This window comes from Amblyraja radiata, chromosome 7, assembly GCF_010909765.2.
Source record: "Amblyraja radiata isolate CabotCenter1 chromosome 7, sAmbRad1.1.pri, whole genome shotgun sequence".
In the NCBI taxonomy this organism is placed as follows: Eukaryota; Metazoa; Chordata; class Chondrichthyes; order Rajiformes; family Rajidae; genus Amblyraja; species Amblyraja radiata.
Window position 1 is genome coordinate 9,249,879 of NC_045962.1, and position 15,812 is coordinate 9,265,690.

Genomic DNA, 15,812 nt, shown 5'->3' on the forward strand with positions numbered 1-15,812 from the left:
GATAGAGTAGATGAGGTTGGAGGAGGTGTAAGTGAACCTCTGCCTCACCTGCCCTATCTTCTCCAGAGATGTTGCCTGTCTCGCTGAGTTACCCTGGCACGTTGTGTCTATCTTGATGAATTCTCTCACTTGACTCATGTCAAGCACTTCCAGGACAAGGGGTCACAGCTTAAGGATAAGGGGGAAATCCTTTAAAACCGAGATGAGAAGAACTTTTTTCACACAGAGAGTGGTGAATCTCTGGAACTCTCTGCCACAGAGGGTAGTCGAGGCCAGTTCATTGGCTATATTTAAGAGGGAGTTAGATGTGGCCCTTGTGGCTAAGGGGATCAGAGGGTATGGAGAGAAGGCAGGTACGGGATACTGAGTTGGATGATCAGCCATGATCATATTGAATGGCGGTGCAGGCTCGAAGGGCCGAATGGCCTACTCCTGCACCTAATTTCTATGTTTCTATGTTTCTATTACAGATGGAGGCAACGTTTGAGAAATGATAAGAAGACGTTACCGCATGTCTGCTCGTCGCTCCGATCCCCGCAGTCATCGTCGTGGTCACATACAAATAGTCGTGGAATACATTCTTCGTTGGCACACTGATAGTACCCGCTGCTGCATTTGTGAGCTGTGCAGGTCGGAGAGGGGTGGGGGGTCAAGAGAGAAGAAAATTAACACAAGATTTCGTTTCTGACCACTAGGTCAGGAGTTAATTTTTGGAGGGAGAGATAGATCAGTCATGATTGAATGGCGGAGTAGACTTAATGGGCCGAATAGCCTAAGTCGGCTCCGATCTCTTATGAATTTATGATTTCATATTGTAAGTCATGCATGGTTTTTCTTGGCTTGGCACAAGAAAGTGCAGACACTGGAATTTGGTGCAAAAAACAAAGCACTGGAGGAGATCAGCGGTTCAGTCAGCATCCATGGAAGGTACAACGCTGAGAACGCCATGAGCCTGGGTACACATTAAATTGTTACCCCGCATGACTTGTGTGTGAGAATTTCTGTCTATCACAGTGCTTTGCCGAGGGGTAGAAGCATAGAAAATAGGTGCAGGAGTAGGCCATTCGGCCCTTCGAGCCAGCACTGCCATTCAATATGATCATGGCTGTTCATCCCAAATCAGTTCCTGCTTTCTCCCCATACCCCTCGATTCCTTTAGCCCTAAGAGCTCTATCTAACTCTCTCTTGAAAGCATCCAGTGAATTGGCCTCCACTGCCTTCTGTGGCAGAGAATTCCACAGATTCACAACACTCTGGGTGAAGAAGTTTTTCCTCATCTCAGTCCTAATTGGCCTACCCCTTATTCTTAAATTGTGACCCCTGGTTCTGGACACCCCCAACATTGGGAACATTGTTCCTGCATCTGGCCTGTCCAATCCCTTAAAAATTGTAGATGTTTCTATCAGATCCTCTCTCACCCTTCTAAATGCCAATGAATACAAGCCCAGTCGACCCATTCTTTGTTTTGGGTTGGGTAATATAGGATCTAAAGGTGAGGAAAACCGAACTTACTGCAATTGGTCTCGTCTGATCCGTCTCTGCAGTTCAGCATTCCATCACAATGCTGGCTGGAATTGTAACATGCACCATTTGCACAGTCCATTTGGATGCAAGGTGGGTAATCTAAAGGAGACGGCAAGGAAAATAAAATGTGAGCATCTGAAGCCTGCATCCAGAATCAACATTATACTGGAAGTGAGAGATACAATAACATCAGTTAACAGACGATGCTGATCTGAAGACAGAGAGGCAAAGAGGATTAAATACTCCAGTTATGGTTACCGCCCTTATATCCTAGTGATAAGAGCCAGGTGGGATTTGTTGCAGACAGGGACACAGGTTTTTACTATGTTCAACATGTGAAAGGTGATTTTACCGCTGTTCAAAGCGTTAAAGCTAAAGATTATTAATTTAAAATGATTAAAGTACTATAGGAAGTAAAGTGCTATGTTTGGTGCGTCTCCAACCAGCTGTGTGGATCACCTGGCTCCTAGCATGCTGGGCTATACCGCCCATCGAGGTTATGCCAGCTCTCAGAGAAATCCACTCTATCCAGGACTTTGATGATTCAGTAGGTATGCTGTTTATCACAATGTACGGCATGTGTGCTGTGCTTGTCAGGAAGATGTGAGCTTGGACCTGTAAAGCCTACAAAGCTTTCTAGCCATTGTGATACTCTCCACTGCATGCCCCGAGTGGCTGTAGACTGATGCGTTGAGTGAAGTACAGTGTGCTGGAGTAACTCAGCAGATCAAGCACATCTATGGAGGACATGGACAGTGCCAGAACTTGGTGGCTCTCTGCCTGATGTTCCAGAAGAGGATCTATTGTACTCATGTGTAGGAAGGAGCTGCAGATGCTGGTTTACACCGAAGATACACAAAATGCTGAAGTAACTCAGCGGGACAGAAAGTATCTCTGGAGAGAAGGAATGGGTGATGTTTCTTCAGTCTGAAGAAGGGTCTCGACAAAAAACGTTGAGTTGGATGTTGGATGTCGGACAAAACGTTGGACGTTGAGTTACTCCAGCATTTTGTCTTGACCCTCTTGTTTTGTTTTATGAGGGGGGAGGGGGAAACCTTTTTTTTTCAGGTTCTTACCTTCCCAGAGAGGTGATCAGGTTTCGGATCACATTCTCCGGGCTCTGTGGACTACCATCAATCGAGCGGGAAAGCCGCCTCGGACTGTCGTGAGCCCCGTGACTTACCATCGGAGCGGAAAACTTGCCTGGGATCACTCTCACCGCGGCCTGCGGACTTACCATCAAGGGCTCGCAGTCTCGGGAGAGGCTAGTCGGGAGCTCCAACGCCGCAGAAGGTTCGACCAGCCCCGACGCGAGGTTCGATCGCCCGGCGCGGGGGAGCTGACATCCCCCCGGTGCAGGAGCTGAACGCCTCGACCCGGAGGGCCCAAACGCTGCTGGCTACGGGAGTCAAGACCGTCCCGTCAATGGGGGGCTCGAGGCCCCCGACCGAGGAAGAACAAAAAGGGAAGGACTTGAACTTTATTTCGCCTTCCATCACAGTGAGGAATGTGTAGGAGTCACTGTGGTGGATGTTTATGTTAAAATGTGTTTTTTGAGTCTGTTGCTTTTTTAAATTGTATGATTGAATGGCCAGTGAATTTCACTACACCAATTGGTGTATGTGACAATAAATGAACCTTATGAACCTATGATTAGACGGGATAGAACGCAGAACAAACGTTCTCACTGTATCTTTGTACAGGTGACAATAAATCAACCAGTGAACCAGTGAACTAGTGGACAGGTGACGTTTCGTGTCAGGACCCTTCTTGAGACAGATGGAGTAGGGGTAGCTGTAAAAGTGGTGGAGACGGGGCAAAGCCTGACATGATAGGTGGATGTAGGTGGATAAGAGCAAGGGCATAGATGTTGTTTATACGGACTTCAGCAGGGCCTATGACAAGGTTTCACATGGTAGGCTGCTCTGGAAGGTTAGATTACGTGTGATCCAGAGAGAGCTAGCCAAATGGATAGAGGAATGGCTTCATGGAAGGAAGCAGAGGGTGATGGTGGAAGGTTGTTCATTGGACTGGAGGCCTGTGACCAGTGGTGTGACTCAGGGTTCAGTGCTGTTTGTGGTTTATGTCAATTATTTAAACGAGAATGTAGAAGGCATGATTAGTAAATTTGAACATGAAGTGGGTGGTATCGTAGATAACGAAGATGGTTAGGGTGGTGGGCGCAGGCGAGTCAGCTGCCCTGCCAGCAGCGTGTCCGTTATTTCGACTCTTTTTGGTTTTTAAGTGTGTCAAACTGTCTGTTTTAGTGTCTCTCGGTATGTCTTGTGTGGGGGGTGGTGGGGAGGGGAAAGGGGAAAGGGGGGAACCGCTTTCTGTGGCCTCCTCCATGGAGAGGCAACTCTTTCCATGTCGTCTCCCTCACGGCCTAACACCATGGATTGGAGCGGCCTTTCCCAAAGTCGGGCTCAGAGCTACAGCGGCGGGCGCAGCGTGGACTTCCCATCGCGGAGCGGGCGAACCCTTGCTGGGAGTCGCCAGAGAGCAGTGCTCCGATCTCTGGCCTGCGGTCTGTTATATCCTGAAGCCGCGGTCTGCGGAGCTTCAGCAGCGTGAACTTTCCTTCGCGGAGTGAGACAAACCCTTGCTAGGAGTCACCAGAGAGGAGTGCTCCGATCGCTGGCCTGGTGACTTTGGCATCATGGGGCTGTGGTATGTAGAGCTTCTAGCCGCGGGCATGGCATGGACTTACCATCTGGAGTCTGGGATCCGTCGCCGGGGATCGCCAGAGAAGAGCTCCAACCGCCGGCCTGCAGCCTATAACATCCTAAAGCTGCGGTCTCCGGTAAGAAAGTGCGTATTCGGGACCTCCAAGACGCGGAGTGCGTTTGACCGTCCCAACGCCGGAGTTTCAAATCATCCCGACGAGAGGGCCTGTACATCCGGCCGTCCGTAGCGGCAACTACGGAGGGTTTATGGCCCCCGACCACGGGTGAACAAAGGAGGAGGACTGGCTGAACTTTGTGCCTTCCACCACAGTGAAGAATGCTGTGGTGGATGTTTGTGTTAAATCTTATTGTGTATTGTGTGTTCTTTTTAATTGTATCGCTGCTGGCAAATTCATTTCACTGCACCTTCGGGTGTATGTGATGAATAAAATTGACTTTGGCTTTGGTTATCAAAAGGTAAAGCAGGATCGGGATAAGATGGGCAAGTGGGTTGAGGAGTGGATGATGGACTTTAATGAAGATAAGTGTGAGGTGCTGAATTTTGAGAAACTAAACCAGGACATGACCTTCACAATGAATGTAGGGCTCTGGGTAGTGTTGTAGAGCAGGAAGATCGAGGAGTGCGGGTACATAGTTCCCTGAAAATGGCATCACAGGTAGATTGGATGGTCAAGAAGGCGCTTGGTACATTGGCCTTCATAGGTCAAGGTATTGAGTATAGAAGTTGGAATGTTATGTTACAGTTATACAAGATGCTGGTGAGTCCTCAATTGGAGTATTGTGTTCCGTTTTGGTCACCCTGTTGTTGGAAGATGTCTGCTGTATGACTTTATGATTCTATGACTTCAATTAATTCATCTGCTTTGATCTTTGCCATTTCATTCATCTGAATACATTCTTACATGATTTTTAATAAACTCTGAATTCTTAAACCATTATACTGTCTAACATTTCATATTTTCAATAAAACATCTAACTTTGAAGTAAAATAACTGGGTGAGACCAGAAATCCCCGTTAGACTGTGGTCACAAAGTTCAAGAGAAACATCAAAATATGAAGGACTCGTTAAAATGCTGCTGCATTATATTGACTTTGTCAGAACCTTCTTCTACAAACATTTTCAAGATAGAGATGATAGGATTCTGTAAAACATTGTTATGAAATTAACTATGATTTCTAAATTTAGAGTCATAGAGAGTTATGGTGGTGAAACAGGCCCTTTTGCCCAACTCATCCACACCGACCAAGATGACCCATCTAAGCCAGTCCCATGTGCCTGCATTTGGCCCAGATCCCTTTAATCCTTTCCTATCCAAAAACCTGTTCAAATGTCTTTTAACTGTTATTAGAGTCATAGAGTTGCACAACATGGAAACAGGCCCTTCGGCCCACCTTGTCCATGCAAACCAAATTGGCATATTGCACTAATCCCATTGCCCTGTATTTGGAAACATAGGCCGCTAAACAATAGACAATAGACAACAGGTGCAGGAGTAGGCCATTCGGCCCTTCGAGCCAGCACCGCCATTCAATGTGATCATGGCTGATCATCCCCAATCAGTACCCCGTTCCTGCCTTCTCCCCATATCCCCCGACTCCGCTATTTTTAAGAGCCCTATCTAACTCTCTCTTGAAAGTATCCAGAGAACCCGCCTCCACCGCCTTCTGAGGCAGAGAATTCCACAGACTCACCACTCTCTGTGAGAAAAAGTGTTTCCTCGTCTCCATTCTAAATGGCTTACTCCTTATTCTTAAACTGTGGCCCCTGGTTCTGGACTCCCCCAACATCGGGAACATGTTTCCTCCCACTAACGTGTCCAAACCCTTAACAATCTTATATGTTTCAATGAGATACCCCCTCATCCTTCTAAACTCCAGAGTGTACAAGCCCAGCTGCTCCATTCTCTCAGCATATGACAGTCCCTCCATCCCAGGAATTAACCTTGTAAATTTACGCTGCACTCCCTCAACCTTTCCTATTCATTCATATCTGTGTTCAAGTGTCTTTTAAACGTCAAATTGTATCCACTTCTGTTGCTTCCTCTGACAGCTCATTTCAGATACGGACTGCCATCTGAAAAGTTCTCCCTGAAGTCCGTCTTAAATGTCTCCCCTCACTTTGTCCATGTCTCCATGATCGTGTGCACCTCAATAAGGTCACCCCTCCACCTCCTGCATTCCAAAGAGAAAGTCCCAGCCTATCCAACCTCTCCCTGGAACTCAAGCCTACAAACCCAGGTATATCCTGATGGTAGACACAAAATGCTGGAGTCGTCTTTCTTACAGTTTGGCTTTCTTCCCAACCAATTGTTCAAGCGCTTTTGATTGCAACATGCGCCTTAATTTAGTTCAACAAAGAAACTGACAAGTTACTAAAGAACTTGTCAGTAAAGAACTAAGCGGGCCAGGCAGCGTCTCTGGAGAGAAGGAATGGGTGAGGTTTCAGGAAGAGATGATGAATCTCTTCTGCACCTTTTCCAACTTAATGACATCCTGCCTATACACTAACTGTGTCATCACAACTCCACACAGTACTCCAAGTGTGTTCATGTCCCAGCTACACTAGTCCCACCTGCCTGCGTTTGGCTCATATCCCTCTAAACCTATCTTATCCATGATCTGTCTGAATTGTTCATAAACATTGTGATAGTCCCTGCCTCAACTACCTCCTCTGGCTGCTCATTCCATACACCCACCACACTTTGTGTAAAAAAGTTACTCCTCGGGTTCCTGTTAAATCTTTCCCCTCAAACCAATGTCCTCTGGTTCTCAATTCCCCTACTCTGGGCACGAGTCCCTGCGTGTTTACCCAATCTATTCCTCTCGTGTTTTTGCACACTTCCATGTGATCACCCCTCATCCTCCTGCACTCCAAGGAATAAAGTCCTGGCCTGCTCAATCTCTCCCTGTAGCTCAGGCCTTCGAGTCCTGGCAACATCTTCGTTAATCTTCTCTGCACCCTTTCCAGCTTGACAACATCTTTCCTTTAACACGGTGCCCAAGACAGAACACAATACTCTAAACGTGACTTCACCAAGGTCTTATGTGACTGCAAAATGGCCTCCCAACATCTAATGAAGTTAGAAGGCCAACGTGCGTTTTATCAATTTATAAATATGTATTTCACCTCATCAGCCTAAATAAGGTTATTGTGCCATATGTAATCATTAATAGATAAACTGGAGCAACACAGCTAAGCAACGAATGCAAAAATCTATTTTGTAATATCAATGTTGCAAAAGTAGAATAATAATCTAAGCAAAATGTTTTCAATCCCGTTCCCACAAATAAATGTAACAAACCATTGTAATGTCGTGGCAATCAAATCGTTAGCTATAACTGTTTTGTCAGGTACAGTACATTGTACAATGACGCTTTCTGGGAATAATTATATAATGGAGGTTTGTTCCCCCCACCCCCAGGCTGCTAAAGTTTGTTATCCACGATTACATCTGTTTACCTTGGCTCTGGACACTCTCAAACCTAGCTGAGCATGAAATCTCAATTGAAGGCTGAATCGCACAAGTTCACCGCGCTCCTGCTAATTGAGTTAATGGATGTATCCGTGCACTTCACGCAGGAGTAGGTGTAGAACATTCACCTCGTTAAATTACTCCAAATGATGGCATCAGCAATGATGTGCACACAATCACACATAGAACTACAGTGTTCTTTCTTGTTAACAAACCCGGGTCAACTGTTCCACTGGGTGACCGCGATGGTATCACTAGACGCAGCTATCAATATAATGCAGTCACTGAACTGCGTGCCAACCGCTCCCCCCATCTGCTCAAGTGATAGATGGATACATGTGAGGGAGGGAGGATGATGGGCTGATGGGTGGTACAAGTGACAAAAGCTAGAGGCGGAAAGGTGACAAAAGGGCAAAGGGCCTGTCCCACTGTACGAGCTAATTCAAGAGTTCTCCCGAGTTTCCCCTGATTCGAACTCGGAGAATTGCGGTAATGGCCGCTCGTAGGTACTCGGGGCTCTCGTGGACATTTTTCAACGTTGAAAAATCTTCACGAGTCTTCACGAGCTTACCGCGTTTCCCGAGTACCTGCCGTTAGCGTTACAAGCCGCTAAGATACGTCCCGAGCTCCGACGTACCCGCTACGTACATTCCACATGCTTACCACGAGTTTGATTTTTTTTTTAAACTCGGGAGAGCTCTTGAATTACCTCGTACAGTGGGACAGGCCCTTTAGTTTAGTTGTCACGTCTACAGAGGTCCAGTGAAAAGTTTTTGTTGCATTCTAACCAGGCAGCGGAAAGACTATACATGACCATACAATCAAGCTGCCCACAGTGCACAGATGCATGATAATGTGAATCATTTTAATGCAAGACAAAGCCCAATAAAGTCCAATGAAAGATAGTCCAAGGGTCTCCAAGGAGGCAGATAGTTAGCTCAGCACCCCTCTCTAGTTGTTGATAGGATGATTAAGTTGCCTGATAACAGCTGGGAAGAAACTGTCCCTGAATCTGGAGGTGTGTGTTTTCACACTTCAGTACCTCCTGCCTGAAGGGAGGGGGGAGAAGAGGGAGTTCTTGATTATGCTGCTGGCCTTGCCGAGGCAGCGTGAAGTGTGGATGGAGTCGACGGAAGGAAGATTGGCTTGTGTGATGGTCTGGGATATATCCACAACTCTCTTGAAATGTAAAACTGAAGGGAAAGATATAGGGGGGGAACGGGATGGGGTGGGGAAAGAAGGGGGGTGGGTAAAGGGGTCTGGGGAACTTGGAGTAGGGAGGGTGAGAGGTGAGTGGAAGGAGGTGGAAAGGGAAAGGGTTGGTGGGAGAAATGGTTGCATGCTGGAAGTGGGGAAGTAATGGGGTGGGGGGTGGGAGGGTGGAGTGGTGGGGGGGGGTGATGAGGTGGGGGGAGGGACAGAGGGTACTGCTTGAAATTGGGAAATGTGATGTTCATACCGCTGGGTTGTAAGCTACCCAAGCGGAATACGAGGTGCTGTTCCTCCGGTTTGCGGTTTGGACTCACTCTGGCAATGGAGGAGGCCCAGGACGGAAAGGTCAGTGTGGGAATGGGAAGGGGAGTTGGCAACCGGGAAATCCAGCAGGCCTTGGCGGAACAAGTGCAAGTGTCCGGTGAAACGGCCATTGAGTCTACGTATGGTGGCGCCGATATACAGGAGCCCACATCAGACAGTAGATGCGGTTGGAGGAGAGGCAAGTAGATCCTCTGCCTCGTCTGAAAGGACTGTTGGTGTCTCTGGATGGAGGCGAGGGAGGAGGTATAAGGACAGGAACACTAGTGCAACACGCCTGAGACACAAGGCTACAAGGATGGTGCCAGGACTCGAAGGTCCGAGCTATAGGGAGAGGTTGAGCAGGCTGGGACTCTGTTCCTTGGAGTGCAGGAGGATGAGGTGATCTTATAGAGGTGTATAAAATCATGAGAGAGGAATAGACCCACAGTCTCTGTCCAGAGTCACGGATTCAAGAACCAGAGGACATAGGTTTAAGGTGAATGGGAACAGATTTGATATGAATCTGAGGGGTAACTTTTTTACAAAAATGGTGGTTGGTGCAGGGAACGAGCTCCTGGAGGAGATAGTTGAGGCAGGGACTATTGCAATGTTTAAGAAACAATTAGACAGGTACATGGATAGCACAGGTTTGGAGGGATATGGGCCAAATGCAGGCAGGTGGGACTAGTGTAGATGGGACATGTTGGTCTGGGTGGGAAATTGAGCTGAAGGGCCCTGTATCACTCTAGGAGAGGTGTTACATCTCCTATGGTTGCTGGGGAAACTATCTGGGGACGGGGCTGGCTGTTGGGTGGGGAGGGAATTCAGGGACTTACGGCATCCTGTTTCATCAAGTCCATCACTGCAGTCATTAACGTGGTCACATCTGTATTCTTTTGGGATACATTCGCCATTGGTACAGGTAAACTGCTGACTGGAGCAACTCTTCGAAGCTGCACAGAAAGAAAATAATTAATGTTAACAAAACCTGACCTTGCACTCTTAACGGACTGGTCATCATTACCCCACACCAGAATCCCTTAACAAATTACACCAGAATGATAAAATAATTATAGACATAACCTTTGGCTACATGGAAAGGAAGGTGTAGTGGGAATTAAAGTCACTCCAGCCCATGTGCAATGGTTCACCACACAGACCTGGACCTTCAGTATGACAATTCACTGAAGATGGACACAAAATGCTGGAGTATCTCAGCGGGTCAGGCAGCATCTCTGGAGAAAAGGAATAGGTGACGTTTCAAGTCGGGATGCTTCTTCCTTCGTCTGAAGAAGGGTATCAACACGAAACGTGAGTCTGAAGAAAGGTCTCTTCACCTATTCTCTTTCTCTGGAGATGCTGTCTGACCTGCTGAGTTACTCCAGCATTTTGTTCTATTTCCGGTTTAAACCAACGTCTGCAGTTCCTTTCTCTGAAGAAGGATCTCGACCCGAAACGTCGCCCATTCCTTCTCTCCAGAGATGCTGCCTGACCCACGGAGTTACTCCAGCATTTTGTTCTATTTTCCGGTTTAAACCAACATCTGCAGTTCCTTCCTACACGCTGGACCATTCACTGGATGGAAACCGAGCGATGAAATATGTCGGGCACAAGGAGATGCAGACAGTGCTTTATCAAAGAAAGACACAAAGTACTGGAGTCAGGCAGTGGGTCGGGTAGCATCTCTGGAGCAACAGATCACCTTCCTGAACACTCCACTCAGCCCTTGTTTAGCAGACAAAAAGAAGCAATTAGAAAGCATATTTAATGCTTTTGTTCTATCAGTAAATCCCCTATATACAAGTAAAAAATCAATACATGGTAAAAAATGAAACCTATTATTAAAATAGTACATCACACACCAAATTATTCACGAATTAGAAAATCTAGTGTTTCACTTCTTAGACATGCTGATAGGACATCACGCGTCATAGAGTCACACGGCACGGAAACATGCTCTTGGACCTAACTTGCCTACGCCCATCGACATGTCCCATCTACACTTGTCCCACCTGCCTGCATTTGGCCCACATCCCTCTAAACCTATCCTATTCATGTTCTAGCCCAAATGTTGTCACAGTACCTGCCTCAATAGCATCCCCCAGCAGCTCGTTCCATAGACCCACCATCCTTTGTGTCAAAGAGATGCTCCATAGGATCCTATTCCCATTCATTTTAAGCCTATGTTCTCTGGTTCTTGATTCTCCTACTCTGGGTAAAAGACTCATTTACCCGATCTATTCCTCTCCTGATCTCATATATGTTTATAAGATAGATCTGATACACTTCTATAAGGTACAGGAGCCTGAAATCTGCAACATCCAGGTTCAGGAACAGTTTCTTCCCCACAGCCATCAGACTATTAAACTCAACTCAAACACAAATCTGAACTTTAATAGCCTATTGCACTTTATATGCTTATTTATGTGTGTGTATATATATTCAATGATATATGGTCACACTGATCTGTTCTGTATTTATTTATGCCTACAATATTCTGTTGTGCTGAAGCAAAGCAAGAATTTCATTGTCCTATCTGGGACACATGACAATAAACTCTCTTGAATCTTGAATCTTGAATCTCCCCTCATCCTCCAGTGCTCCAAGGAATAAAGTGCTAGCCTGCTCCACCTCTCCCTATAGCTCATGTCCTCGAGTCCTGGCAACATCCTTGTAAATCTTCTCTGCACCCCTCCCAGCTTAACTATATCTTTCGTACAGCAGGGTGACCAAAACTGAACACAATACTCCAAATGTGGCCTCGTCAATGCCTTGTACAACTTCCCTGTCACAAAGCAAGCAGAGACACCAACACTCCGGCATTTTGTGTCTACCTTCAGTGTAAACCAGCATCTGCAGTTCTTTCCTACACGCTGGATGATTGACTGGACAGAAACAGCGCGATAAAATATGTAGGGCACAAGAAACGGCAGATACCGGATCCACTAAAGACACTGGATGAGTTCCCTGATCACCTGGAAACCTGCACACGGCTAACTCAGTTTTAAATCAAGATTCTAGGACCGTCGATGCAATGTTAAGATTAAGCTGACCAATAGTATGATAATAGGTCTGCCCGTCAAAATGAACACTGCATCCTAAGTGCATGAACTTGCATGGATTTCAAGACTGATCTTGGGGACATGCCAAACATTTATAGGAAGTACATATCAAAGGAAAGACACAAAGTGCTGGGGCAGCTCAGCAGGTCAGGCAGCATCCAAGGAGAAAATGGATAGGTGACGTTTCAGGTCAGGACACATATTCCATCTGAAGATCATTCCCAACCCAAAACGTCACCCATCCATGTTTTCCAGGGATGCTGACTGACCCGCTGAGTTACTCCAGCACTCTGTGAAACGTCACCTATCCGTGTTCTCCAGAGATGCTGACTGAGCCGCTAAGTTACTCCAGCACTTTGTGCTCTTTCCTTGATAACAAGCATCTGCCGTTCCTTGTTTCTATGTAAAGTACAGATTATTCATTCCAAACTTCATTCAGAAAACTTGGATGAGTGGATCACGTTAGTCTCTATATATGTGTAGGAAGGAACTGAAGATGCTGGTTTACACCGAAGGTAGACACAAAATGCTGGAGTAACTCAGCGGGACAGGCAGCATCTTGGGAGGAATTCAAGAGTCAAGTGAGAAGTGTGTTTTATTGTCATATGTCCCAGATAGAACAATTACATTCTTACTTCCATTACTTAACAGTACCAGTTCTTAATTCCAGAAAGTCTGTATATTTTGTAAATGAACTAGAAGATGTACGTGAGTTTCACACTTTTATCCAGGTTTCCTCTGCTTTGGACAGGTTGTAATAAAAGGTTGGACTTACGGCAATGCTGACGCTCATCAGATCCATCATCACAATCGTCTTCACCGTCACACACCCAGCTGGGGGGAATACACTCACCATCGCCAACGCACCTGAACTCATCTGCTGCACAGGTCAGGGTAAGCGGAGCTGAAAGCAAATGAAAGCCATGGTGATGAGGAGAAAGCAAACGGGACAGTTGATACCATCCAAGTAAAATCTAACATCTTCAAAAACAGTGTCGTGCGGTCCTAGATTCTCTGGCTCGGGACTGGGAAGGGCTGAAGAACCACCCTACATTCTTCTCCATGGACGGCACGGCGGCACAGCGATAAAGTCGCCGCCTTACAGCCACTTACAACGCCAGAGACCCGGGTTCGATCCTGACTACGGGTGCTGTCTGTACGGAGTCTGTACATTCTCCCCGTGACCTGCGTGGTTTTTCTCCGAGATCTTCGGACTCCTCCCACACTCCACAGACGTACAGGTTTTTAGATTAATTGGCTTGGTATAAATGTAAATTGTCCCTCGTGTGTGTGTGTGTGTGTGTGATAGTGTTAATGTGCGGGGATCGCTGATCGGTGCGAACTCGGTGGGCCGAAGGGCCTGTTACCGCGATGTATCTCTAAAATAAACTAAACTTTAAAAATTCCTTCCTCTGGCTTCACAATTTGCAACTCTTCAATAAGTTCATAAGTTCTAGGAGCAGAATTAGTCCATTCTGCCCATCGAATATACCCCGCCATTTAATCATGGCCGATCTATCTTTCCCTCTCAACTCCATTCTCTTGCCCCCGCCTCGTAACCCCTGACACCCGTACTGATCAAGAATCTATCAATCTCCGCCTTAAAAATATCCACTGACGTCCTCCACAGTTATCTGTGGCAATTAATTCTACAGATTCACCGCCCTCTGACTAAAGAAATTCCTCCGCATCTCCTTTCCTTACATCCTTTTATTTGGTGGCTCTCGCCTCTGGTCCTAGACTCTCCCATTGGTGGAATCATCCTCTCCACATCCACTCTATCAATCAGTCTGTCTCACGCCTCCTGCTTCAATCTCTGGCCTTTGTCCAACCATCTTCCCATCAAAACCCCCCTCGCCTGTATCTGCCTATCACTTGCCACACTTTGTCCTGCCCCTCCTCTCTTCCATCTTTCTTCCCCACCCCCACATAATCAATCCGAAGAAGGGTCCCCGACCCGAAACGTCACCGATCCATGTTCTCCAGAGATGCCACCTCAGCCTTCAATTCCTAGTGGGCCTGTCCCACTTAGGCGATTTTTCAGCGGACTGTCAAGTTGCCGGCAGTCGCCTGAAAACCCGGCAACTGGAACGACATCTGTCAGAGTGGAACACACACACAAACATCGCCTCCTTCACCAGCCCGTTATGCAAGGCAAGCGGGGGGAGTGCTGTCTGAGTGAAATTCACACGATGCAAAGCCAAGGTGAAACAGACACACACCGCAATGAACAGGAAGGTTGGCGCTGTAATTAAAAAGCACAGTGTACGGGAAGTCCTTGAAAAGAGGGGGGGGAGGGTGGAGAAGGAGTAGAGAAGGAGTGGAGACAACTTTTAAGAAGCCAGAGATACACGGCTGTGAAGCTCGGCGGACATTTAACATTACCGGTCAGTTATCCTTGGTTCTGAAAACTACTGCTTACGTTTTATTTTCCCCAAAGATCCAATGAAATTCACCCGTCAGCACCGGCTCCAACCTACGAGAAACTACAAGAACCTTCGACCTCCTGGCGACCCACTAGGACCTCCTGGCGACCCACCTACGGCACGAGAATTCTCGCTACTTTCCATGGCGGCTTCATTCTGGTCGCCGCTAATTTTTCAACGTTGAAGAATTCGAGGTGACCATAATGAGGCCGCGGCTAGTTCCCAGAATGCGGGAACTCCTCACGACCATGAAGGCGACTCCCCGGCAACCACCTGCGAACATGTGGCGACCGCATAGTCTCCTGCAGTCGCCTAAAAAGTTGCCTAAGTGGAACAGGACCATTAGTAATTCCAATGCTTCTGAAATTAATAAGTGCTGAGGGAACACCCAGATCCAAACAGGGGACCTCTTGATCTGAGGTTAAATGCTCTACCACAGAACAATAGCCTGGAGACAGTGACTCCGACAGTGACTCCGACAGCACCGTCCAAACATAGACATCCACCACCACCAAGGACAAGGTATAAACAACAAGCATCATCAACAGGCAACATTGCACATTGATCAATGTGACAAATTCATAATCAAAGCCTTAACTCAATAGCCGCACACACTCGCCTTGCAACAGTTTGTCATTCAACCATAACACTCACATATGTAGGAAGAAACTGCAGATGCTGCTTTATACTGAAGATAAACACAAAATGCTGGAGAAACTCATCAAGACAGGCAGCATCTCTGGAGAAAATGGATGGATGAAGTTTTGGATTGGGACCCTTCTTCAGAAGTCTGTCTGAAAGGTCTGAAGAGGGTCTCGACCTGAAACGTCACCCATCCATTTTCTCCAGAGATGCTGCCTGACCTGCTGAGTTGTTATTCCAGCATTTTGTGTCTAACATTCACATGCTTCACCACATACTCACATTATTCCAAAACTAAAACTCTGCAGTTGCTGGAGGTTTTAAATAAATCAAACACATTAACTTTGTTCTCTTCCCACAGATGCTACATGATCTCCGGAGTATTGTCAGTACTTCGTTTCACAATGTCAAGTGCCTCATCAACGTCTCACAGCATTCACATTTGGCTGGGTACTCAACCATGATAAGTTGGCGCAGCGGGA

At 46.8% G+C, this 15,812-nt stretch overlaps 1 protein-coding gene across 2 annotated transcripts in view; it reads right to left on the minus strand.

Moving 5' to 3' along the window:
• Window positions 1-15,812, minus strand: part of lrp2 (LDL receptor related protein 2) — a 266,845-nt gene that overhangs the window by 202,619 nt on the left and 48,414 nt on the right. For both annotated transcript variants that reach the window (XM_033023669.1, XM_033023668.1), the window contains exons 2-5: window positions 13,038-13,166; window positions 10,037-10,153; window positions 1,513-1,623; window positions 509-622 (exon numbers count right to left, since the gene is read on the minus strand). In XM_033023669.1, the coding sequence (XP_032879560.1) occupies window positions 509-622; window positions 1,513-1,623; window positions 10,037-10,153; window positions 13,038-13,166 (471 nt within the window). The remainder of the gene's footprint in view (window positions 1-508; window positions 623-1,512; window positions 1,624-10,036; window positions 10,154-13,037; window positions 13,167-15,812) is intronic.